General features: G+C 43.8%; 1 protein-coding gene across 2 annotated transcripts in view; it reads right to left on the bottom strand.

Annotated features, from left to right (window-relative positions):
* Positions 1-17,655: 17,655 nt before the first annotated feature.
* COMMD10 (COMM domain containing 10) overlaps positions 17,656-27,133 on the bottom strand; it is a 117,251-nt gene continuing 107,773 nt past the window's right edge. For both annotated transcript variants that reach the window (XM_004686647.2, XM_012727707.1), the window contains 2 exons: positions 18,781-18,840; positions 17,656-18,110 (listed from right to left, as the gene is read on the bottom strand). In XM_004686647.2, the coding sequence (XP_004686704.1) occupies positions 18,072-18,110; positions 18,781-18,840 (99 nt within the window). In that variant the 3' untranslated portion in view covers positions 17,656-18,071. The remainder of the gene's footprint in view (positions 18,111-18,780; positions 18,841-27,133) is intronic.

Below are 27,133 nucleotides of genomic sequence, written 5' to 3'. Positions count from 1 at the left end.
AATTACTGGGCACATGGTGCTCCATTTTTAGTAGTTTGAGGAACTTCAGCTTTCCATAGTGACTGTACTAGTTTATGATTGCACCAGCAGTGTAGGGGAGTTCTTTTTTCACCACATCCTCGCCAACATTTGTTTTTGATAGCTTTTTGATACGTGCCAGTCTTACTGGGGTAAGGTGTTATCTCATTGTAGTTTGATTTGCATTTCCCTGCTTATAAATGATGTTGAACATTTTCTCACATACCTGTTGGCCATATGCATTTCTCTTTGGAGAAGTGTCTTTCAAGTTCTTCTGCCCATTTCTTGACTGAACGGTTTATTTTTTGTTGTGTTGTGAGAGTTCTTTGTATATCTCTGTGATCGGTCCCTTATTAGTTGTATGAAGTACAAAGATTTTTTTCCCAATCAGTAGGGTGTCTCTTTGTTTTGGTTAAAGTTTCTTGCTGCATAGAAAGAATATTTTGAAGGCAGGGTTTGTAAAGAACAGAATATTTTGGCATATTTCAAATAGTTACTTTTCCTTTCACCTACCAGTATGATGGGATTTTCTCCAATATTTACAATTAATCTCATAGACTCCTAAAGGCAAAATATAGGGGCATTTCTGAGCTTTTAACTCTCAGATAGTCCATATTGAACCTCTGGCAATTTTTCAGTTTAGTAGGTTTTTTACCTGGGACTGGGTTCCACTTAAGTTTCTGTCCTAGTAAGTGTGATTCTCTCAATCTGACTCTCTGAGTGATGGGAGATGGGGAGTGAATTTGCCTCTGATCTGACTTCTCTGGTGGATCTAAAAAGAGTTGATTTTTCAGTTTCTTTTCCCCCCCAGTCTTTTACTTGTTCTTAGGGTTAAGTGACATCTTCTGAGCTCCTCACATGTTAACCCAGAAGCCTGGATATTTTAAAAAGTTTTTCTCTTTATCACCTGTTTTAAAAGTTTGACTATAATGTCTTTGGTATGATTTTTTTTATATCTGTTTCTGCTTGAGGTTCACTGAGCTTGTATCTGTCTCAAATATGAAAAATTTTAGCTCTATTTTCAAGTATTTTTGCCCCCCCCAATTCCTCTCCATCTGGACTCTAATTACATGTATGTTTGCTTAATATTTACCCAAGCTCACAGCTCTGTTCATTTTTGGAAATCTGTTTTCTGTTTCATCCTGGATAAATATTTCCATATTTGTATTTGTATAACTTCATGTTCACTGATCTTTCCTTTCTCAGTGTCTAATCTATTTTTAAACCCACTCAGGATTTTTTTATTTCAGAGATTTTTCTTTGCCTGACACTCCACCATTTGATATTTTATGTCTTCCACTTTCCTCTTCACAAAAGCCATGTTTTTCTCCAATTACTTGAACAATTTGTGAACTATTGAAAATTGCAGTTTTAGCACCCTGTTAATTTCATCATCATTATCAGACCTATGTATACAGATGAATGTCCTGACACTTTGTATGTATAGTCATGTTTTATGGCCAAATACAAACTGAACATTATGGAATGCTCAGTTTTGCTGTATTGTTTTATTAATTTTCTGGTGGGGAGTTAAGTTACTTTCAAATTAATCTGACCCTTTTGACATACTTTTTAAATGCTCTTTAGAAGTCTTTAGAAGTCTTTTGCCACGACTATAAGATCTGGCCCCCCTGGAGTCTCTATTGAATATCCTTCCTTTCAGCAATTTCTCTTCACTTTGTCTGGATAGTCCTCAACAATCCCCACTCCTGTGTGGGCTCCGGGAATTGTTTATCTCACAGTCGCTCTGTAGTATTTTATCTTGGATGTTGTTCTCATCCAACTTTGTGGGGTTTTTCCATTTGTCTCTTCATTATGTTTACGTTTCCCTTAATTCCTTGAACAAATTTGCACTCACAGATTAGTAATTAGCTACAGACTCAAGGGCCTCTGTGAACATGTTCGCAGCAGCTGAACATCCAAGCCCAGAAGAAACAGACTGGGGAGGAAGAAGACAACTGTTTTTGCCCTCAACTTCACATTTCCCAAGGCTCAAGGAGCCATAGGGTATTCGGATAACTGTTCTCCAAAATAATTTTATCTTAAAGATTTAGACCCTACTCCTGGAAAACGAGCCATTCAGGACCGGATCTGAATTGTTTCATGTCCTACATCCACTCTGGTCCTTGTTCTATACAAAGCCAGAAATGTATCGTGAAGGGGTTAGCACTTGAGTATGATAATTGGCCCAGGTTTTAAAGTTATGTAAAACCTACTGTGCTTTCTATGCCTTTGTGAATAGGGCTTAGACTACAATCTCCATAACGGGGTTCAGTCAATTCCCACCACCCCCATGACATTGGACAAAAATCAGAGATAACAAAAACCCTGGCCATCCTCCGCCCTAGCTTCTTGTCACTCTGAGCAGAGATGCTCAGAGGAGAGGCATTCATTACAAAGACTTCTGACCATATCTCCAAATGTTTCCTGGGTTATCTAAGCCTTTTCTTAGATCAACAACCCAACACCAGAGAGACCTCGGCAACCATTCTTATAGCAAATTTGTCCAGTAAATGGCACAGAGCTGAGCGCTGATACCATACCCCGTCCTAATCGCCTTTCTGCTGAAGACAGAGTTTGGGAAAACAGTATTTTCTGAGATGAAATAGAGGACAGGAAAAAGATTATACATAATCACTTTAAATGTTGCTATTAGCAGAGCTGGAAGAATCCCCTGGTTAAATCCCATACGCTAATTTTGAGGGGATTAGATCAACTGAGTAATGTTGGATGGGCAGATAACAGAAGTAGCCATTCTGACAGTTCTACTCTAGGGGAAGAAACTTAATTTTTAACTCTCTGGCGGTAATTGCCAGTAGAACTTGGTATTTTTAAAGCGACCTGATTGGGACTGTTTCATTTAATACAATTTAGATTGCTATATTCTCTGCATGTCAGCAATGCTAACATTTTATTCACATACAAATTCAAAGATTAACTATTACTGTTTAGAAACCATTAGACAGTAATCTCTCCCATTTACCTTATCAAAAAAGGACCCAGACTTGATTGAATCTGGTGGCTATCAAAATCCCCACAAAAGATTTCCTTCTCCATTTTCAACACAGTGGCAAAGCTCTGAGAATGCTGTTAATGTGTTTATCAGAGGATAAGTGGCTCGTGGGGTCAGTTTCAAGCTGCGAGTAGTTCAAAACGTCCTCATTTCTCTTGCTGGCAGCCTGCTTTCTGGCTGGCATAACTGGGTAGGCAGAAAGTCAGTGGAAGACACAGCAGGAGCCAGACTGATGATGATTCCCCCCTGCACATTGCCAACACCATCCGTCAGCAACGGCTAGGCCCTGTACACAGAAACTGCCATGCTGGGAGCTGAGGCCTTGGGCAGAGATCTGCGCTCCATTTCACCGTGTGCTCCTGCCGAGAGTACCTGCGACTGGATACAGAGCAGACGCCTCCCACACGTGGTGTGTGACCAGTGGTGGCATACTGGGCAGCGCTCTCCTGAGGAGGAAAGTGCCCCAAGGGGTGTCAAGAGAAGGAAAGGGCCCCGTCAGGCTCACCCCTCCTCAGGGAAACACCTTCCGTGGTGGATTCGCCCTTTACGTTGGTGGCCAACATCTGAAGTTGAACTGTTCATTCCTGTCCCTGTGCTTTGTTTGGGAACTAATGTTTTTTGCTAGAGGGAAAGCGCATGGCAAGGTGGAGAGGCGTGAGGCATATGTGAGATTCTTCTCTCTGCTTTTTCCTCTCCAGCTCTTGTTGAAAGTGAGTATCAAGTTTAGGGTGATCGGAGTCTTTTGTTCACGGAATATTGTCCTATGTGGTCTACTCAGTTATTTCTCTTGTTTTACTGGTTTATTATTCTTTTTTCTCTCAGGCTGGCATCTCACTTGTCACAGACTAAGGCTCTTGGTGACATCACTGATGACAGATAACCCCCGAAACAAAAGGCCACACAATTTGTTTACACGAGTTATGGATGAAGACATCTGAGGAGACCACAGGGGTAAGACTCTGGAGGGACACGTTGGTTAGAAAGTTATTATCACCAAGACAAGGAAAAGAAAGCGATTCCTCAAAATCTTTATTCCTCATTCTCTTATTATTAGACAAATATGCTATGATGCAACACTTCCACTTCTGGGTATTTTTCCAAGCGTTATGAAAACAAGAATATATAAAGAGATGACACCCCTATATTCATCGCAACGCTGTTCACAACTGCTGAGATAAGGAAATGACGTAAGTGCCCATCAAGGGGTGAGTAGACAAAGAGGGCAGAGACAACTATGAGATGCAATGACTATATGGATAGACCAAGAGGGGACTATGCTTAGTGAAGTTAAGTGAGGCAGACAAAGAAAAACACCCTATGATTTTGTTCACATGTGGAATGTAAAGAAACAAAACAAATGAACAAAGTAAAACAAAGAAAAACATGGACCTTCAGAGAAGACTGGGGGTGAACAGAAGCAAGGGGATTTTGGGGTGGGAAAAGAATAGTGGTGAACAGAATCTAGACTTCTGGTAGAGATCTATGCTTCTGTAGTCTTAGCAAGCAATGTTAATGCAATAACAAAAATAAAAATAAAGATTTCAGAGAGAGACTGCAGAGAAGTAAGATGATTTTCTGTAGCTGTTGTTTTTCACTGGAAACATTAGTTGATTTTGGCTAATGGAGCAAACCACTGAGAGAACCAGGCCTGAGAACAGACAGAGAAACCAGCAGAATTTTTTGGTAACTTCACAGAGCCAGAAACCCTCCAATTTTTACCTAAAGACAGTTACTAAATTCTGAAGCTACGCTGTGTATTACCCTAAACGTCTGAGAGGTAGCCTTTGAAAAGTTGAAGGGAGTTTGGGGTAGATTCATAGTGGAAGAAAACAAAGCATTGCTTTCAGGACTTAGCAAGAGTGACTGGATGAGGCTCTCAACCAACAGGGAAGGATGATATTCTAGGAACAGGGGTGAACCAGACAGAGGTGGACTGAAACTTAAAACTGCAACCAAGCATTTTCTTAGTTTGGTCCCTGATTAGATTAAATGATTCTTTCACATCTCAGCCTTTTTCACACACAAAAAATGTATAATGTCAGGGCCCTCCCTGGTGGCACAGTGGGTTAAAGCGCAGCACTGAGAAGCTAAGGCCACTTCAGCACGAGATCGATCCCTGCCCCGGAGGTGACGACATGGCGTGGCAGACCTCTCCTGACCCGCCCACTGCTCCCCTCCGCAGCGCACTTCATCAGTCGGCCTGTTCTGCTCCCCACTCTGTCTCTGTCTCCTCTCACCCCCTGCACCTCTGGCCTGTACTGTTATATAAATAAATAAATCTTATATTTAAAAAAAGTCTGCTACTGAATGTCTCTGTTTGCAGCATCCTGTGCTTGCATTAGGAAAAGGTGGCAGTGTCCTGGCAAAGCCCCGTGAAGATGTGTCTCTCAAGTAGATGATGAGGAAAACTTAGCTCTCTAGAACAGCACACACACCAGAACTGAGAGTCAGGGAAAGACACAGCAAGCCAGTGGCTTGGAGGACACCCATCGGGGCAGGAAATGCCCCCACCACTGGCTTTACTGCAAGCCCGGGCTCTGAAGCACATGGACTACGCTTTTTGAAACCCTCACTGTGTCCTCCCTCCCTCACCCCACTGGGCCAGGTAAACAGCCCCATTCTCCTGGCATAGACTCCCCCAGGGAAACTTCCCCGTGCACCTGCAACTTGTAATGAGCTGCCCTCCAGCCGGGGCCCTCAGGCAGAGTGCGCCTCGCGTCGCACTGAAGTCCTTGAAGAGCGTGGGGCTTCCCCAGGGAGGCTCACAGATTGGCCCCCATGTGTGTGTGCACATCCCGAATCAATCAGTGTGGGCTCCCCTCAATGACAGTCGGCAAATACATTCCAAACGAGGCTTGACTAAGCGCACATAGCTCTTGCTACATCCACATGCCTGGTGGTTCATGTGTCACCCATCTGTTGAACAATTAATGACACACAGTGGCCCACGTTTATGGCTGGATTCAAACAAGAAGTCGTGTTTTGGGGGGATACATCAGAGTATGTGGAACAGGCTCTGTGGGCTGCCTGCTCCCCCTAATAAAGGATTCCAGGACTTGGACCACTGGAAAAACATCTGATCAGAAATAGCAGAATGTTCTGCTAAGTAAACCAACATGATAAAGGAAATGCATTAGCATAATTAACATAGGTAACGCAGATGTCAGAGTGATGGAAGGGGTGTCTGTAGGGGGTGAGACCCCCCTCAGAGACATCAGTGATGCTTTGAGGAGGGTCGGACAGGGAACGGGCAGGGAACGCTTTGCTTTGCTCAATGGGATGCTGGGATGCTGTGGGTTGACAGGTGACCTTGAAGGGAGTCAAACCCCAAATTCAACATATTTAACAATACTAGTTGCTTCCGAAAAGGTAAGAGAGTCAACTAGGAAATTTCTAGGATCCCCAAAAGGGACTCTTTTGACCTACCAGGTAGGAGGTATGCACGTTTGGGGCGCTCTCCCCACTTCCTGAGATGGCCGTGAGTACCAGCTGCACTTGCTGTGAGAGGCGGAGGAAGTAGGATGTGGACAGGGTTAGGAGACTGTTGCTTCCTGTCCTGCCCCCTCCCAGAAGGGGCCGGAGGCTCATCCCCAGCTCCTCCCCTTCTCTGACCCCCCACAACAGCTACATCACATGGTGTTTCCCTGGTTCCAGCTCTACCCATGATGTTCGCACACTTTTTGCCAGAACATTCTTTTAGCTTGTCCTTGAGCAGTTACCATTTACTTGCCCACAGACGCCCTCCGCTGAGGGTCAGTGCTGCCGTCTGACCTGCCACTGGGCTGATGCTATCGCCCCCAGTTGGCATTCCAGCCATTTACTGATGAATGAACAACTACAGAGATAGACACATTTCCGACGCCCTCCGGCACACTGGCCCTCACTGTGGGCTGCAGTTGCTTTCTAGCAAACAGAGGAGTTAAAATGAACGTGGACTGTCCTCAGTCCTTATTTACGATTTCCAAGTGCCAGACATCACAGGAGATGGGTCCTGGCGTAGCGAAGACATGACAAGATTACTGCCATTTCCCTTGTCGGCGTTGCCACACTAACGACTGTCAGGGTGCAATAGAGTTGCACCATGCTTGCCACGTCCCCTCCTGTGGCGCCTAAGTGAGAAATCCTTAGAGCTTGGCATGGTCAAGGTACCGGCACACGGGAGGAATACGTGGCCCTCCGGGAACAGAAGAATGGCTGATTCTCGAATGGTCACTGTAACTTTTGATTTGTTTCCTGATTCTGCTGACACACAACAGTACTAAACCAAAGAAATGTTATGAACACGTGCTTCATTCTAATCATACTCTTGAAAGGAATGTAACTTACTCTGTTCTCCATACTGATTTAACTCAGAGAAACTCTGCTACAATCTTTAATTCTATTAAACTACTCACTCCTGTACACCAGGTGGCTTGTGAAAAGAATGGAGAGAGCAATTAGAAGGATTAGCAAGGCAGAAGTGATAGATAGGGCATTTGTTTAGCACCACTGAACCTTGAAGACACAATGGTTTCTCAGGGCCCCAGGTGGGTTTCGGGCCCCTGACAACATCTCAGAAACAATAAAAAATGTATGATCTGTCACGCTTCTATTGAAAGAATCATTGTACCCCTATATCTGCTTGCCAAGAAAAATTGTATAAATGCTCTGCACTCTTAAAAATAAATTACATTCAGATATGCACTCCTCGAGGTCGTGTCTGTCTGTCACTCAGCCTCATCCTGGCCCACCCTGCGCCAGAATGGCCATCCCTGAAACTTGTCTCCTGCTCCTGCTGCGCTGGTCGGCGGCACACACTGTTACTTCAGTCGGGGAAATTTTATATAAAGAACCATGAAACTGTGGTAAGAGAACATTCTAGGGTTTGTGGTGCTGAAGGGCATATCTGGGAGGGGCAATAAGCAGGCAAGGGGATCCCCCTTTTCAAAGGAGGGTTCATACCTGCTTGAAGGAGGCACATAGCGGCAAGGTGGGAAAGCGACTGCCAGGTGAGGCCAGAGGGGCTCCTCTGTGCCCGGGGCCAGCAGACACCCGTGGGTGCCCCCGCGTCCAGAGGGGTGCCCGTCCAGGGGTGCGGGTGGCAGCCCTGCCCTCCTGCACACCCTTCCAGGCAGCCACCGAGGCAGCGCGGGGTGCCCCGGGTCAACGAGAAGGCACAACGGCCGTAACAGTCACTCCGCAGAGCAGGCACCAACATCTGGAGCCAAGAGGGGAGAATGGTCCCCAGGAGAGCCCTGAACTTGAGGTGAGGGGTTCTGAGTTCAGCTCTGTGGTTTCAGGACACATGGCTTCCTATGTCATAGTTCACTCATTTAGACAGTGGAAATACCAGCATCCGGTTTACTAGATAAGACGACGAGGAGGCCCAGCCCAGCGCGCCTGTGGGAAAGGGCCCTGGAGGGCTCCCGGGCCATGGGCCTCTGCTGTGCGAGCTGGATTCACTGGCACGTCCAGCGGGATGATGCTCTGCCCGGAGACGAAGCCCAGCCCTACTCATTTTGAACGCCTGGCTCCCAACACACTGGCGCAAATCAGACATCAGTGGGGCCTTTCTACTGGAACTACACTGTGAACTGCCCGACTTACTGACAGTCTCATGAACTGAGGCGCTGAAGCTGAGGGTAACGCTGTGACTGACCAACCCAGGACGAGGCACAACCTCTCCGAGGTGGCCCAGACTGATGTTTCCTCATCTTTCTTGCTCACACCAGGAAGCAGCTGGAAGAGGCAGCAGGGAGAGCTCCTGTACCCAGACCAGTCTCCTCCTGAGGAGGAGGGGAAGGCCCTTCACTGCAGCCCCCCACGACTCAAACAAGGGCCTGCAGACTCAAACAAGGGCCTGCAGCGGGACTTAACACGCTGGCCTTGGGAGCAAGCAGGTGGGTAAACGAGTAAATGAATGGATGAATAAGCAGAGTGGCCAGTGAGGGTCCTGTCCAGCATTCTGTTTGAATGTGCACATCATAAGGATACCAAAAAAAAAAAAAAAAAAAAAGTTTTCCTAAATATAATGCCTGTTACAAGATACAAAATCTGTCTCCATTACACATTCCCTTTTAGTAAAGAAAAGGGGAAATCTGGGCTTGTGCACAAGCAACTGCTGACTTATTCATTCATTTACTGGGTTTCCGCTGCAGAGAGAATGTACCAGAACTCTGGGCATCTTGGGCACTGCTGTCTGAGCTCTGCAGATGAGTGAAGGCAAATTCCTGGTGGTCTGAGGCTCCTGTAGCTGCTGATTCATGTAGGAAGGAAGCTGGGAACAAGCTGTGCCTGGAGGGGGCCAGAACAGGACCCGTGGATTGTTCTGGGGGAGGAGCCTCCGGCCATCTGGTCCCCTCCCCGCAATGGCAGCCCTGAAGGAGAAGCAGAAAGAGGCAAGCAAGTTTAATGACTCTGAAACATGCTGTGGGACATTGCACAGCCCCTTGCAGGGAATGGAAATGCTGTACGCTGTTTAAAGCTAAACATCGCTAATACAATCAGAACAGATTTTGTGTGTGTGTGTCCTGCCTATAACACATTAAAAAAATTATTTATTTATGCATACAGAAGTAGGGTACAGGCCAGAGGTGCAAAGGCGGTGAGAGGATTCACCAGAGGCAGAGTGGGGAGCAGAACAGGCTGACTGACGAAGTACACTGCTGAGGGGGGCAGTGGGCGGGTCAGGAGAGGTCTGCCGCGCCATGTGGGTCACCTCAGGGGCGGGGATCGAACTCGCATGAAGTGACTGCGTGCAGCTTGCAGCGCTGCATCCTAACCTGTTGCGCCACCAGGGAGGGCCTCTGTAACACTTTTTTTTTTTTTACAAAGTTCAGCCAATGAGAAATTACAGAGATTCGGGCATAGTCATAGTTAATTGTTTGAGGCAGGTACAACCTGGCTTTGCAGAATCAGTGTTCTCTGCGTTCAGCACACAATGGGATGTGTTAAAATCTTCAGGGTGAAACTAACATATGGAGGACTGAAGTCATTCTTTCCGCCATCCCCTCCTAAAGGCAGTTCCCATGGTTTTAAATGATGTGAATCAACCCTTCCTGCAGATAACTAAGTACTTTCAGAGTCCTGAAGGTAGCTCAGAAATGCTCTGGACATCTGTTACTTAGCATACAGTGGCTCGATGAGTCAGTCAGGGGCTCATCGTCTCTTTTCCTGATTTCCTACTTAGCTCTGTTGCATCATAAACTCAAGTCTAGAAACACAGAGACTGTTTTTGACCACTCTTTTCCTCCTGTAAATCTAGCAAATGGCCAAAAATGCAGGCCCAACACGTTAGGCTACCAAAAATACATTTCATACAGCCTTAGCTTCCTGGGGAGCTGAAGGGAGAAACTGAAGGCAAGTTTATACTTAGAAATGTAGAGGAAGGCTGATGAGAGCTCCATTTCCAGTGGACTGAGAACAGGCCTCCACTGATCTGTGGGGGCCTATGGGGGCCTGTGGGTACCCAGTGAGCCTTTGAAATGGACCCAGCAATGTCTCATTTTCAGAGAAGTAGACAGTTTGCTTATTTAGAGTGTTAGAAGTGTCCGGCTGCCCGTAATGGTCGCTGATTTTAAAGTCTACTTCCCTTACTCATGCATACTTGTCCGTAGCTCTTTACACATGTTTAGCACACAAACACACACACACACACACACAGTGAGAGAGAGAGAGAGATCTGTTATGGAGAGCGCTAAGGCACTGAGGGGACTCTGTGTTTACATTTAATGGGTCTGACTGAAACACTTCAAAGGCTCACCCGTGTCCACCAATCACTCCTCAGCCCTTACCTTTCCCAAGGTGGCTGCAGAGAGGACCGGGAGCAAATGGGAACAGTGACACTGATCACCTTTCAGGAAGAGCCTGGGCTCACTCGTAGGGCCCCAGCAGGCTCCTGTCGCGCCCTTCCAAGCCCACGCCTCAAATTTTGGACTAAGCAGTGTTCTCCAGCTACAGGGCACCGAACGACAGCAATAACGCACGGCAGAGGCAGAGTGCTGGTCCCGGCTCCACTGCAAACCCATCCCTGGGGCGAAATGCAGTGCAAGAGGGTCAGCACGCACAGACTGGCCTGTGTCCTGCCCGTTGGTCCAGATGGCCAAGCAAGGGCCGCGGGGGTGGGGTGGGGGTGTCAGGGAGCGGGCAGGGAGACAGACAGCAGACACTCCTTTTCTCACTTCCAGTGTTGCATTGAAGCCCTACACGGAGACTCGTCTGAGGGAGCTTCTTTAGGAAGACCCAAAACATGTGTTTGTCCTGGAGAGTGGATGAAATAAGGAGTGATTCATTATAGAATTTATTATTCTAAAAAGATAAGATTCTAGAGGAAGAACACAGGCCTCTCTGTGGCGCTACCTGTCCAAGCAGACAGGTTTGCAATCCCGGAGCCCCTGCATAAGCGACAGAGCTAAATATAACAATGATTTAATAAAGTGGTTTCAATTCAGAGCTGGGAAGAGTGGCTCCTGGAAGCCAGGATGGGAGAAGCAGTGCATCTTGTGATTGGGTGAAGTAATACCGGTGCACTGGGCAGGTTCTCACAGACAGCCTGTGGGATAACCCTGCCCTGCAGATGGGAAACGTTCCACTGACCCTCCATCCGGGCACATATGCACACATCTGGGCCTGCCTGGGAGAACTCTGGAAGGCTCAGACACAAAAGGGGGGATACCAGCAGGCGCAGCAAAGATGGGCACTCCCAGCCTCCAGGCTGCTGAGCTGGGAAGGCCTGAACAGGGCAACCTGTCAGCCCCACAGCTGCTGCTCACAACCCTGCTGACGGTCACTACTTGAGTTGCTCTACTCTGCACAATACAGTACAGAATATGCTCTGCCTTGAGAACCAGACAAAATGACCAAGAGGCCCTCCCTGGTGGTGCAGCAGGTTAAAGCGCAGTACTAAGAAGCTAAAGCCACTTTAGCATGAGTTCGATCCCAGCCCCGGAAGTGACCACATGGTGCGCAGACCTCTCCTGACCCGCCTGCTGCTCCCCTCAGCAGTGTGCTTCGTTGATCTGCCTGTTCTGCTCCCCACTCTGTCTCTGATGAATCCTCTTATCACCCCTGCACCTCAGACCTGTACCCCAGCTCTGTATGCATAAGTCAATCTTTTTTTAAAAAATGACTAAGAGTGCATTTTCTGCTACGAGGTAGAAAAGTGAGCTATCACAAGGCATCACTCCAGCTAGAAGAAACCGATTCCTCACGCTGGCCTCTATGAAAGACACAGTCTTGGATGCACAGGGAAAGTCTGGACAGACATATCACTAAATTTTCTGCACGGCTGTCTGCATCTTGCTGGCATTCTGCGTTAAGTATGCGAACTGCTTCAGATTTTTGCTGAGCCTGCGTATTTGTAGTAACTGGGAACAGTCTGTGACATATCAGGGGAGCCTTCTTTCTGAAACTGTGTCACCTGACTAGGCCCTCGACAGTGGGAAAAGCCAACTCACCAGCAGTGAGCTCTGCATGTGTCTTTAGTCAAGACACATTCTCTTCAACAGGAAATTAAAGTCTGGGTGATGAGCTCAAAATCCATACGAGCATAACATGCGCATCAATACAAGAAGATTGCTGGTGTCTACCTGGCCTCCATTTCACCTTGTCGTGTAAATCACCCCTAAATTTGGGAGGAATCACAATTACTTTTCAGTTTTTGCAGCATCCGTACCAGAAGCATGTCCAGGTCCAACTCATTGCCATCGTAAATCTCTGGAGTACAGTGGGTGAAACTGCTTGAGCATCTGAGGTGGGAGAAATCTGGGCCTCTAGCAGGTTACCGGGCTTGTCTTCTCCTCATGCAAATCTTCTAGCTGGACAAAAGCACAGTGATTGCAACAGAGACTCCCCAGGAGAGAGAGGGCACCCCCCTACCAGGAATACCACTATATTTGGCTAAAGCCCTTTGAAGACTCTTGTCAATCTGAGGTTTGTGGTTTTGTTTTGAAAAGATCAGAGGGTATGGTGCGAATGAACAGCAGAGGGGACAAAGTACTTGTGCACTCCATGGATTCACTCAGCCAGTCTTTCTTCAGCACGCTGATCCTCACAGGATACTTACTTCAGCATGTAGAGCAGTCTGGGACTGGACTGCAAGTGGACCACAGCCTGGGAGGTGTGTCACCCCGCTCTTGGCTCAAGTGGAAAAATACTGTGTTCTGTGGCCAATGGCGAACCACAGCCTGCAGGGGGCGTGCGGAGAGGAGCGCCCAAGGTTGATGGGCTGCTGCCCATTGTCTCTGAGAATAGCTTTTTGCTTTGTTCATAGGTAGCCTGGCTGAACCCGCAGGAAGACTGAACTGTGGAGCAGATGCAGGGTGCAGAGGAAGGCGAACAGTCACAGGGGCAAGGAGGTCAGGGAGATGCCAAGCTCCGTGCCGCACAGCACAGCAACACCTATCACAGATGAGAGAAACGTAACCGCCGGGTTCTCCCTGAAAAATTCAGGTGCGATGTATTGTGTTTAAAACTCAACTTTGGGTCCTCCCTGGTGGTGCAGGGGGTTAAAGTGGCTGAGCTGGCCATAGCCACTTCAGTGCAGTTCGATCCCCGTTCAGGGAGCTGACCCACATGGCGCAGCGGACCTCCTGTTCTGCCTGCTGCTGCCCTCAGCAGTGTATTTCAGTAGATCCACCTGTTCTGCTCCCCACTCTGTCTCTGGTGTATCTTCTCACCCCTGCACCCCTGGCCTGTACCCCAGTTCTGTATGCATAAATAATTTTTAAAGAGTAAATAACTAAAACTCAACTTCACAAATAAAAGTCACTATTAAATTTGTGATCAACTGCTTTTTCTTTTTTTTACTGAAATTTACTGATTTTTTAATCTTTCTTTAAAAAAATACATTCATTAAATGTTTGTATAACAGACGGTTCCCCTGAAATTCCCGCCACCGAGTCACCCGAGCACCATCACCCCCTCTTCTTCCCCTGCAGAATGTCTCTGATCTATAGCTGCCTGATGACTTTGAGTTTTTACTTTATTAGTTACTTTTCGCCCCCAATTCCTAAAAGGGCGTTTTTAAAAAATGAAGTTATTTATAAAATGAGATTCTTAAATGTGCATTAAACAACACTGAAAAGGACTGGACTCTGGTTTGATGAGGGGAGCATTATTATATGGTCATGATTTTTTCCTTCTTTGAGACTAAGTTTCCAGAATCTTCTTCCTTACAGGTTTATAAACTGAACCTTATAAGCTGAACTTTCATGTCTTTGAAACCTTTTTCTTTTGACATGAAAATGAACTTTTTATTTCAAGGAAAAGACTCTGACAATGCTATCACCTGGAACTGAAGACCAGGCCTTGTCAGACAGCCGCCACCTCACACTTCTGGGAGGAGCAAAAGAACTTTAAAAAGATTCAAGTATGTGTCTCAGTGGCAGAGGTCTGCAGGGGTGACACAGTGATAAAACCCTCTCAATCCCCCAAATTATAAATGCCATCAAGCTTTACTACAAAATGCCTGAAATTAACTAATTTTAGCATTAAGTGAGGGTGGTCTATTGAGAACTATTCGCATAATGATGACAAAAATCAAAGTTATAGAGAAGCAAACCTGATTCATCTAAAGCTGAAATTCTAATTCCTGAGCAGCTACTAAAGAGCTTAACAATTCAGAATTGTCCTGGCTTGCTTCCCCCACAACAGAAATGGGCTTACTTAGTATTAAAACTTTTGAGGAGATTTACAGCAGACAACTATGGGTTTTTCAAACTTTCCCATCCAAGTAGTCACACTGGGGAAAGCGAGGGAATATCCATCCACCCAGCATGCCTGAGAGTTGAGCTGGAAGGTGCAGGCTGCAGCAAAAGGTTTTTTGATGTTTTGCACTTTCTCTTTAAATTTTATAGGTATCTTGAACTAGACACCATTAAATATTCCATTCTCTTTAAAAATATAATTCTCTACATTACTGACTAATTGAATCATTTATCACTTAGGTTCTAGGTTAAGCTGCTACATTAAAAAGATTCCAAATGCAGTTACCCCAACAAGTTTTATTTCTCACGCACCAGTAGCCTGTCAAGGACCTATCAGCAGCACTGCTCCAGGAGGACATTCAGGGATCCAGGAGGACATTCAGGGATCCAGGAGGACATTCAGGGACCCAGCTTCCTTCCATCTTCTTGCTCGCTACCCCTTCAGCCACCATCCTCATCATCTGATCAAAGTTGATTCATCTCCTATTGTAAGTTTTAGTCACAGAAAGAGGGAAGAAAAGTGGAGATGACAATCCCTTGCACTAAACTGTCATCAGTGAAACCAGTCACATGGCTGCTTAAGCTGCAGACAATGGAAAGCAGAATTTCTAGCTGGATAGCCCAACCTGGGAGAAAGAGTGATGATAGAGAAACAATCGGTCATCAGAAAAGTCATGATGTATTTTTTTTGGGTTTTCAAGCCAAAATGCCTCATGACTTTTCCAGCAACCCAATGCATGCCACACTCATCTTTGGCATTATGTATTCCCTGGGACTGCCTGACTCCTCTCAGCATACTCCTGTTTGGGAAGGGTGCTAACGGCATGAGCCTGCAAACTTTTTCTGTGAAGAGCCAGCAGTAAGTATTTTAGGCTTGATGGATACTTACGTGCTCTGTTGCCACTGCTCAGTGCTGCCACGGTGATACAAAGCAACCGCAGTTTGTATGACTACCAAGAGCAGGGCTGCTGTGTTGGCTGTAACTACGAATCTGGAAGTTCAGTCACACATTTACTAACTCACAATTTCCGTAAGTCGGCAGTCTGGCTCTTTTGCAAGGCTGCAGTCACGGTCCATTGGGCTCTGTTCTATCCTGGAAGCTGGTTTGGGATCGAATCTACCTCAAAACTCACCCAGGATGTTTGCAGAGTTTATTTCCTGTGGCGAAACGGTGGTGAGCTGAGGGCCTGAGTTTCTTGCTGGCTAGTGGTCACCCTCAGCAACCAGAGGCCCAGGCCCCCATTTGCAGGCCCTTCCTGACACAGCAGCTTGTTTCTTCAGAACCAAGAAGGAGAAAGTCTCTAGGGAGAGACTATAAGCATGAGAGAATTTGACATAAAGTAACACAGCACAGGAATGACACTCCATTGCTTTGTCCTATTCATCTGGTCAGGAGCAAGTAGCAGGTTGATGATGGGTGTAGAGGATGATTGGATATCTGTCCACCACAGCTGTGCTCCAATGAAACTGCAGAAAACCTGGTGGCAGGATCAGGCCCACAGACCGCTGCTTGCTGGCCTCATATAGTGAGCAAAGTGTCAAAGACACTGCAAGGCAAAAGATCAAAACTCACTGAATGCAACTAGAGAAGTTTCTGAAGGGAGAAGAACTAGGTAGAAAGTCACAGAAAAACACTCTCTGACTCTGGTCCCACCTCATCATATAGCTGTTATCTTATTTTGGCAATAAAAAATATGAGTAGGCTGGCATTATGTTTGAACCTAGCAATCAAAAGATGAAGTTGTCATGGAATGCCAAGGCCGCTCTAAGGGAAGGGGCTTCATAACACGTTTCCTGCAATTTTGACTTGAATCCAAATGTGAATTGGAACAATTTCAATGGAAAACCCGGTCATTTTCTTAGTGAATACGAAAATGACAGCTCACACATTATGTGATTATTCCAAGTCGGGAATAATGCTAAATATTTAACATGAATGATCTTGTTTAATCTTCATGATATTCCTTTGCTATTTGGATTATTATTCCTATGTTCTCCCCTCTGCTGCTACCTCTTCTCTCAGAAGTAATATAGGAAAGAAATTTCACTCATAGAACATTCAGTTGGCAGTATTTTATATAAGCAACACACTCAAATTAGTATACATGTTCATACCATAAAATGCTGTGCACTTCAGTTCAACTCATCCTAAGATATCAAAGATTTATTGACTGAAGTTAATTAACATATTTACAGACAGAGAATGTGAAATCTGCTTTGCAATTTTAAGGATACCCATTTGAGCACAAATTATAATTATTTTTATTCATGATCTGAATCTGTCTCCAACACAATGAAAAGAATCATTATTAATTTGCAGCACAAAAAAAAAGGGTTTTGGGAAACCTTGGCTTTTTGGGAATTCTTTCCGTTCGGAAGAAAAATGAAAGTGCACAGAGAAGCCCACACTGGAATGCGCAGGTCTGTGACTACCAGCATTATTATTTTTTTAATAGTAATTTATTTTTACATCATTTTGTCCCCTTTTTCATCTCAGTTGTAATCCCCGTGGTCTTCCCATCACCAAATCACCCGTGTGCCATCACCATAGTCTCCCCCCCATTTTTGATCCCATTCCCTACTCTACCCCCCTAGAATGTCTTTGGTATATAGTTGCTCATTATTATTATTATTTCCACCCCTGGTCCTTTATACTCCTGCTATGAGCGAAACCATCCAGTATTTTTCCTTTTCTTTCTGGCTTATTTCAATGAGCATGATCCCTTGCAGCTCTATCCATGTTGCTGCAAAAGGCATGTGTTTTATCTTTTTGACTGCTGAGTAATATTCCATTGTGTGCATGTACCACATCTTTTTAATCCAGTCACCTACTTTTGGGCATTTAGGCTGTTTCCATGTCTTTCCTACTGTAAATAAAGCAGCAATAAACATGGGGACCAGCACTATTTTTAATTTCTTTCCTTTATCATTTCCCAAATGAAACGTTGAAGGAAAAATACCATAAAGCATGTGATGGCATGTGACTATTTTCTTATTTTTATTAATGTGTTAGTAAAAGTTCCGTGTTCTAAGGGAGACTTTCTATCTTGTTTCCACGGTTCCTACTGGATATAGAAGGTGTCATGGGGTATGCGGAAAATAATCAGGTCAGGCAAAGCAGCACTCACCGGACAGTCATGGCTTCCTGCTGGCTCACAGAACTAGGGAATGTATATTTGAACCTCAGGACTCAGAACCATGGTCTCTCTTGGCTGTTATTTATCTAAGAAGCAATAATCCACAAAACTGACAAGAAGAAAACCACTGAATCCTTCAGAAAACACAACCTGGAATTCTATCTTCAATGCAAATAACGAGGTGCCAGGAGTGTGCTTGAGACAGGGTCTTCCAAAGCCTCACGTGAGGGAATCCAGCTGTGCCTGAATAGTCTCCAGCTGTTTCCAAAGAAAAAAGAGAGAGAATGTTGGTGAAGGGACAGAGCTTCCTAAAAGGACTTGTTTAGAAACAGCTACTGGAAGGGAGGGGACAGTAGTGGTAGCTGCATTCTAAATCCACTCACGCAGCCATGTAAGTACTGCTTAGGAAAGTTTTCTTGTTCTGTGAAGATATCAGAGGCCATGCTTGCAATTTAAGTTTTCAAATTGTAAAGGAGAATCTCTAAATAATACTTCTTAAATACACCCAGCTGTTTCAGTTTAAATGATCACCACATAAAACTTGTAAAGGGAAAGGGTGGTAATATATTTTCCAAGATGATGAAATCAGTATTTGGAAAGAAATGAATTATGCTCAAAGATAAATCTTTCAAGGCTGGCATCCCTTCTCTCTTGGGCTCAGAAATTAAAATATTTAACATTACTTGTAGTTAAAGTGCCTTTGTGGCCAGGAACTACATAGTAGTATTTCAGTGAAAACTAATTCCAGTTTCTCCCTGATTGAACTTGTCACATTTTCTGCATCCTAACCATGCTTCCTACTGTAAGACATAAGGTGTTTATAAGGGAAGCTCAAAAAACTTAGCTCCATCATACAGCATTTAAAAATAAGAATTCACAAAATGAGGAAACATTAAAAAAAATCAGAAATCCTTTTAAAAATACAGACCTTGTTATAGAAATCAAACAACTCCTCGTGACTGAATTCTACGAGAACTTTCTCCAGGCTCTGTAAGGAAGACAAAAAAAAAAAAAAAAATTCAGTTGTAAACAATTTACATTTCTTTCTATCCAGTGAATCCTAAAATATGCCATACTATTCTGAGCAGTTTTTACAAAAATACTCACCTACTCTGCTCAACCCCACTGTCCTGAGAACTCACAAATGTACTTAGTCACGACACTCCACATTACGGAAAGGTTTCAACTCTATAGGGACATTTGTTCTTTAAGTTGACTCCAAAGAGGTTAATAAAATACATGCTAGCAAGAATAATTTCATTATCTCTTTTTTTTTTTCAAGACAGAGATAACACGAGATTATATTTCATCTTCCTCAGCAGTCCACTTGAAATTTAGTAAATACCATCACACAAACACACTGGAGGCGGGCTATCTGATTGAACTCATGCAGCCATTAAGGCCTCACATTAGCACAGCTGATGCCTCAGAGCATGAATCTAACAGTTATGATCTTAACATGCTGAGGTTGTTACCTTTTTGAATGTCCAGACTCAGCAAAAGTTAACAATTAACACAGCAGCTTCAAAGCTGGGACTTAGACACGCTCCTTCCTTTCACCTCACATGCAATGGAAAACGTTTTATGGAGCTAATTAATATTGTATGTGTATGTCTGGGGACAACATTAACCCAACTCAACCTGCTTTGGGTTGATTTTGTAAACCGAAGAAACACTCCTTTGTTAAACACACAGTATTCAATTCTTTTTGAGGAGACTGTAAGTGGGATTATTTTCTTGATTTCTTTCTCTTTTAGTTCACTGTATACAGGAATGCAACTGATTTTTCTAAAGTATTTCAGTTTTAGAACAAGTGAAAAAACAGCATCTAGCATCTACTTTACATTCTCATCCTGTAGGAATGATGCAAAACTTGTTTTGCAAACTCTAATAGAAAAATTCGTTGGCTACGAGGCAATCTTATTAAACTTCCGAAGACTGCCGGGCATCCTCCAGCAATGTTATGTTTCCAGCAGTTAACAGCAAAGATAGGCCTCAGTTTACCCTAGGGAAAGCAAGGCAAATTCCTTACTCCCCGACCAGTTAGTGGGGACTAAAGAATCTGTGTATAATTCACCAATTTGCTGCATCTTTGGGGGGGGTGGGGGAGCGGCAGCTGAATTAGATTCTTGTTTCCTGAATGTTGCTTTGCTTTACTTCAAGGCAAGCGTTTCCTGAAGTGTAACAGGGAGGGAAAAGGGTAACTTTGAAAGCATACTTCTTAAAATCACAGCAGCTAAGACAATTTGTATGCATGTATCGGCAGACAGGTAAGACACTATGACACTACATTCTATAAATTTTAGTATCATGCTCTACTGACACACTCAGCTCCAAGAAAGAACAATGCTGACATCAAGATGAAATTAAGCCAGACACCTGTAGGTACATGCATACACCTGGCATCATACGGTGAGCTATTGTTAGCATTATTCCCATTCAATTCACAGTGACAGAGAGGGGGCCCAAGAACACGGGAGTGGTTTGGAAGTGCTTCGTGGATATGTGTATCTGCAGAACTTGCAAGTGTGTGTTTTCCTAGGGATGCCGAAAGGCAGCTGCTCTTAGGGAGATAAGGGTGGAACTTAACGTGAGTGGCACTGGGCACCGAATGCCAAAATTGTGGCTTTCAAGAAAGGAATATGGATCACATTTTCATTTACAGTTTGGTAGTTTCCCTCATAGTGTTCTTTAAATTTAGACATATGGTTCCCTTTTTTCACTCATGCTTTGAGTCTCACAAATATTAGGAGTGGGCCTGCTCAAAATCTTTCCTGGGGCTCTGACATTTCTAGGAGGAAAACACACATTTGGCTTTCCTTGAGAATAACTAGAAAGTCACAAATATGCTTAGCAAGCTGGAATCAACTGTCCGATTTGACTGTTGACTCTTCAGAAAATGTGGCAGGCTTGGTCTATTAAGGAAACATGCTTTCAAATAGTTTTTCTTCTATTTAAGATCTGGACACAAATAACTGATTGTCCACACCCAAAAGGGAGTTTAGAAGCACATGGAGTAAGAGTTCAGTTAGTTCAAAGAGTTCAATGCCAGGGGCACTTTTTTTGAATTGTGCAGCTCTACGTCACTCCCCACCTTTTGACTCAACGCACTGTTTAATATCTTTGCTAAGGGAAAAGGAGGAGAACATAAACTGAAATTCCTACCCACCATTTCAGCTCTTAGAATTCTAAAAGGTTTTCTGGAGAAAGAGGTTAAAATATTCTGAGTAAGGTAGTTGTTTTTTTTGTTCGTTTGTTTTTTTAAAGATTTATTTATTTATTTATGCACACACAACTGGGGTGCAGGCCAGAGGTGCAGGGTGGTGAGAGGATTCACCAGAGACAGAGTGGGGAGCAGAACAGGCCGACTGATGAGGTCACACTGCTGAGGGGAGCAGCGGGCGGGTCAGGAGGAGTCTGCCGCGCCATGTGGAACACCTTTGGGCCGGGAGTTGAACTCATGCTGAAGTGGCTTTAGCTTCTTAGTGCTGTGCTTTAACCCACTGCGCCACCGGGGAGGACCCCAAAGTAGTATTATAGACTGCATTTGACAACAGATTTAATTATCCATGTGCTTTCTATCACTGTCATTATGTAATGAGACTTGACTACTTGGTCCTATTTTCTTCCTCCAGGGAGTCAGAAAGATAGTCTGGAGAATAAAAGGTAGCCTATCATGTCATACCAAACAGAAGGGGAAATACCTTAGCAGTATGAAACTACAATAGCAAGATACCAAAATGCAGCCTCATCTTGTCAATCATATACCAAAACTATTTTAAACGTTAACTACCTAATTCTAATCACTTGGTAAAACATTCTGATAGATAATGTGTGTTTTTTGGTGTGTGTATCTGTATATACATGTATCTTTAAATAGTGCTGTCTGTATCTCATGGTTTTACAAATGTTTGAGAAAAAGTTACATTTCCATACTTCTAGTAATCAAATACAAAGGATATATTCATACAACACAAATCATTTTAAAAATTTAAGTTAAAAGCTTTAAAAATTTTTAAATTATTAAAGAAATTGATAATTCTAATAGAGAATCTATGTAATCTTCTAAAGGAATATATTAAGTGATAAGTTAATACAAATTATGTAAGAGGACTTTTTGTCGCTTACAAGAATTACCAATGAATACTGCTATTATCCAGGAAAACCCAGGGAAAATATTTATTGGATTTGGTAAAGCAAAGAAAGACACAAATAAAAGTACTTTAATTAAGCGAGGTGCATCAAAGTAATTGTGGGTACATACTTAGCATTATACCTTGGCTTTTATTTCTATGTCTAAGTGGCTTAGATGTAGAGAAACTGGTTAGGAGACTAAACCAGTCCAGACCAAAGATAATGACTTGATTTACTGCGATGGCAACAGTGATAGAGAAAAGTGAGAAACTTGAGATATGGTCTCAAGGTGGAAAGGAGAGCTCTTGGTAACATCTGAGTTGGGGGTGGGGCAGATGTGAAGAAGGGCAAACGCTCGAAGTTGCAGGTTCTACACAATTCGCTTGATATGTCTAAGATTTCCTTGAAAAATAAATGAAATAAGCCTAAAGAGCCAGAAAAGAGACTCAGGTAAAAGAAAAACAGTAGAGAAGTACAGAAATTGAAATTTTAAACCATAAAAATAAATGAGATCATCCAGGAAAAGAATACAGAGGGTAGACTGAGGCTGAAGCTTAAGAAACTCCAGTTTTTAGGGAGGCAGGTGTTCTATAAATGAAGATCCACTACAGCCCTCTGCACGACATGTGGAAATGTATTACATCAAAATAATTTAGTGAATGAGTATACAGCTAATAAAACTGGCTGGCTTATTGTTAAATGCCTTCGATCTTCCATTTTCCAGTAAAACCCATTAAAGTCACTAATATTGTTAACTAAACACACACAGGCTGGAAGATTTACTCTTTAGCCCTCTTCATACATTTATAGTTACAATTAAAACCCATTCAGAAAATTCATTACTTATGATATCTAAGATGGTGTCATGTACTATGTAATTAGAATTTCTTCCTCCTACCTGAAAACACTGCTAAAAGAAAATGAAAGAGCAAAGATTAACGTTCTGCCGATTTCTTAAAAAAAACAAATCTATTTATTCGCCCATTCTGTTTTGTTTTTAATTTATGATCCTCTCTATGAGAACCTAGATTATGTTGCACGTATCTAGTAGCAAAATTCCCTTGAGAGCAGAACTCAGTAAGGTCTTCAGAGAGGTCTAACTGATGAAAGCTGACAGTAAAAATATCCTCTGCTTTCCCATTAATAAGGAATTAGGAATACATACATTTTCCAAGACAGAAATGCATTAGCTTCTTCACAAATCATATAAGCAGAACTATCTTCTAAATAAAATAGATATAAGTGAAATTAGAATTAAACTGAATCTTAGAATAATTGCTAGGTACTTAAAGAGGAAGTTTTCTTTCAATTATAGAAATGAAGGACAGTGATAAAATTATATTTCAAGTTTTACTTAATGGGTTTCTAAAACAAAAATCATTAGATTGTAGTCTCTTTAACTGCATACAGTTATATATAATTATAAATGTATTCCTGTATATTGTTTGCTGACAGTCTTTACCACTATTGTTTTTTAAGAAAACAAAACTAGGCCCTCCCTGGTTGCTCAGCAGATTAAACCACAGCCTAAGAAGCTAAAGCCACTTCAGCATGATTTTGATCCCTACCCTGGAAGTGACCCACATGGCGCAGCAGACCTCTCCTGACCCGCCCGCTGCTCCCCTCAGCAGTGTACTTCCTCAGTCAGCCTGTTCTGCTCCCCACTCTGTCTCTGGTGAATCCTCTCACTGCCCCTGCACCTCTGGCCTGTACCCCAGTTCTGTATGCATACATAAATAAATCTTAAAAAAAAAAACCCTAGGGGATATAATTTAAGTTTCCACCACAGACTGAAAAGATCATCAAGTTCTACTCATACAAACTAGCATTCGCCATTTCTGTCACCCATAATATTCATTCCTACAATAAACATTTAAAGCGCACAGAGGCAAAGACGAATACACTATGGCAACGGTCTAGCCTTGACCGAAGAAGGCCTTCTCTGAGGTGGGCTTCCAGCTAAGCCGCAAGGACGGGAGGAGTGTACTTGGGAGTGGGCCTCTGCCCTGCTGTCAGATCTCGGGGTCAACCCTGACAGCCAAGAGGTAACAGATGCAACCACCAGGTCTGAGTCAAAGGGGGCCCGGTTCAGCGGTGCCAGCAAAAGCATTCTAGATCGAGGGAGAGAAGCATCCGCTTCGCTGTGTGGCACCTGCCTGAGCGATGCCAATTCTGTGATGCTGGATTCTGAGGTGCTGAGAGGCACACCTCTATAAGCATCTTAAAATGGTGAGTGAGGTAAGAAATGACAATGTCAGAAGAAACAGCTTTAGGGATAACCTAGTTCAACCTTCTTACATAAATACAGATGAGGAAACTGGTCCCACCAAGGTGAGGTAACACACAAAGTAGTCAGGGAGTGAGCAGTCATTCTTTCCACTACATTCTTGGGGTAACTCAAGAGAAAAAGTATCTCTTCTTTCCTGCAAAGCATGCTAAATTATGGGGAAAAAATTTCCCTGTGAAGTTGTATAATGATATGCTTTCTCTACTTCATTCTACATAGAAATACACAAAAACTATACGTAGGGTAAATATTTTGATAAATATGGCTGATGAGGTGCAAAGGTGTCTCCAGTCATAGTGGTTATGTGAGGTTAAAGTTCTCAAATTCTCAGTTTTCTGAGAAAAATATAAGCGAACCTCTTTGCCTTGGTTCCATGCTAAAAAAGCAAGGGGAAACTTTGAATACTATTGCCACGTTTAAAATTCTAATCCCAAGCCAACAAAAACATGATGACCCAGTGAAAATACGACATCCTTCAGAAATAGAGGAAGAGAAATCAGCAGTGTCACGTAAGTGGAGTTGACGTTTTTGGTGGCTCAAGCCCTGCGATTCTCCAGGCTCCTCACTGGAGGACTGTCCAGCACGGCAGGCTGTGGGCTCACGGGTGAGCTGTCTGAAGAAGGCAGTGAACGAACTGCAAACCCTGAGCTTACAGCAGAGTCTGATAAATGTCACAAGAGGAGAACAGCACGCGACAGGTGGTGCCCACCACGTGAGACGTTCTCTAGGGGTAACTCGAGCGAAACAGCCCCTCCTTTTCTTCACTCTTGGAAAAGTACTGTTTGACAACATGCTTGTCTGCTGAAGGCGATAAGCGGTATCTAAGTGGCAAGGGCAAATTCCAAGCTTATTAACGTGCCAGTTCAAGACTTGCAGAGTCTCACCCAGGACGCCTGCGGCTGGGCCCAGGGACCTCCTGCAGGGTCTGTGCACACAGCACAAGCACACCTGTGCCATAAGCCAGTCCCGCGTCTGGCTAGGTTCTTCTTGCTCAGTTCAGAACAGCCCAGCACCCGACGGGCACCCGACGCCTATTTCAAGTTTGCATTTGCCTGCTGCACTGCGTGGACTCCGCCTGCAAACGAGGCTAAAAGCCTGGCCCAGTACCTGACGATGGCACTTACTACCTTAATATAGCTTTATTCAGTTTAAGTTTAAAAAAAAAAAAAAGGTTGCCAAATGTGTTTCCTCTGTGTGTGTGTGGGGGGGGAGCAAGTATCAGAATAAGCAGATTTTGCACAAATGATGACTCATTTCCAATCACAGTTCATCATCTTTTAGGTGTCAGAACTCCTGCTTACTTAGTAAATACGTCAGGTTACATCATAGCAGAATAATGAACCCATCAATATTGATTCTTTCATTAACTTGAAAAGTGGCTTCGGCCCCTGCCTCAAGTAGGTAAACACAGAAGATTTGCGGTTTTGTACACACTTAGCTAAAAAATGGAATGGTTTTGGCTGTCAACATAACAACACAGTTTTTTGGCCAGAAACTTTTAGTTAACATCAACACTGTGTAAATGTGTACATGAAATAGCTGTTAGTCAGTGTTTACTCAGCGGTGTCTAATTCAGCTATTAGGAAATTGAACCCATTACCTGTTTAGGTCCCTTTCAGCTGGACAAAACACTACTTTGCTTTTGCGTAGCTGAAATAACAGGTTTGGCCGTCACCCCATCACCCTGTTTTTCTGTCCCCTTCGAGATTCAATGTGCTGATCACAACCGTGGGGCCCTTCGGACGCCTCGGCCAGTGCCCATTAGCTGTGACGCATCATGTGTGCGCAGACATGTCATCATGATTTTCAGCTGTGGCACTGAAATATTTAGCTATGGTTGCTGAGTATCATCTGCAAGAGGTTTGGAGTATGATTACACGAAGCTTCTTAAATGTCCTGAAAAATGTTACAAAAAGCACTGACAGTAAAAATTTAAAAAAAAAGGTTTTTTTTCTGCAATAAATATTACAGGTGATACTTTTTTTAATCTTTTTTTAAAGATTTATTTATTTGTGCATACATAACTGGGGTACAGGGCAGAGGCTCCGGGGCGGTGAGAGGCTTCACCAGAGACAGAGCGGGGAGCAGAACAGGCAGATCGACGAAGTACACTGCTGAGGGGAGCAGCGGGCGGGTCAGGAGAGGTCTGCCGCGCCATGTGGTCACCTCCGGGGAAGGCAGGAATCGAACTCATGCGGAAGTGGCGTTAGCTTCTCAGTGCAGTGCTTTAACCCGCTGCGCTACCAGGGAGGGCCTACAGGTGATACTTTTGTGGAAATTATACTTTATTCTAAGCCCTCATCTAACTCCTGCTGAATTATCATCACTCATCTAGAATGGCTGTACCACTTAACTTCTTGAAAGGTGTGTCCTAGCTGGGAGGTTCTGGGTAAATTACAGGCACCTATTGGAAATCATATTCTATTCCCTTTTTCACTTTTATTTTATTTTACTTAAATTTTTTTATGTTTTTTAAATAATATAATAGTTTATTTTTACATCATTTTGTACATTTTTTTTTCATCTCAATTGTAATCCCCGTGGGTTTCCCATCACCCAGTCACCCGTGTGCCATAGTCTTGTGCACTTACACCCTCCCCGTTTTTGATCCCATTTCCCACTCCACCCCCACAAAATGTCTCTGGTATATGGCTGTTCGTTATTCTTATTATTCCCCTTTTCACTTTTAAAGACGCTAAGCTCAGTGCCCGATTTTGGGTTTCTCCTTTGTTCAGAATTCACTGTACTGTAGTCACAGACAGACGCGTTAATGATCTACGTGTGCATGATTTCAAGAGTTACTATGTATGTTGTCACCTAAACTAAATATCCTAATATAATTAAGAAAAAAGGTACTTAA

The sequence above is a fragment of the Condylura cristata genome, unplaced genomic scaffold (assembly GCF_000260355.1).
Source record: "Condylura cristata isolate star-nosed mole 26May11 unplaced genomic scaffold, ConCri1.0 scaffold00021, whole genome shotgun sequence".
Classification (NCBI taxonomy): domain Eukaryota; kingdom Metazoa; phylum Chordata; class Mammalia; order Eulipotyphla; family Talpidae; genus Condylura; species Condylura cristata.
Note: the sequence above shows the minus strand (reverse complement) of the source record. Positions and strands in the feature narration are given on the sequence as shown.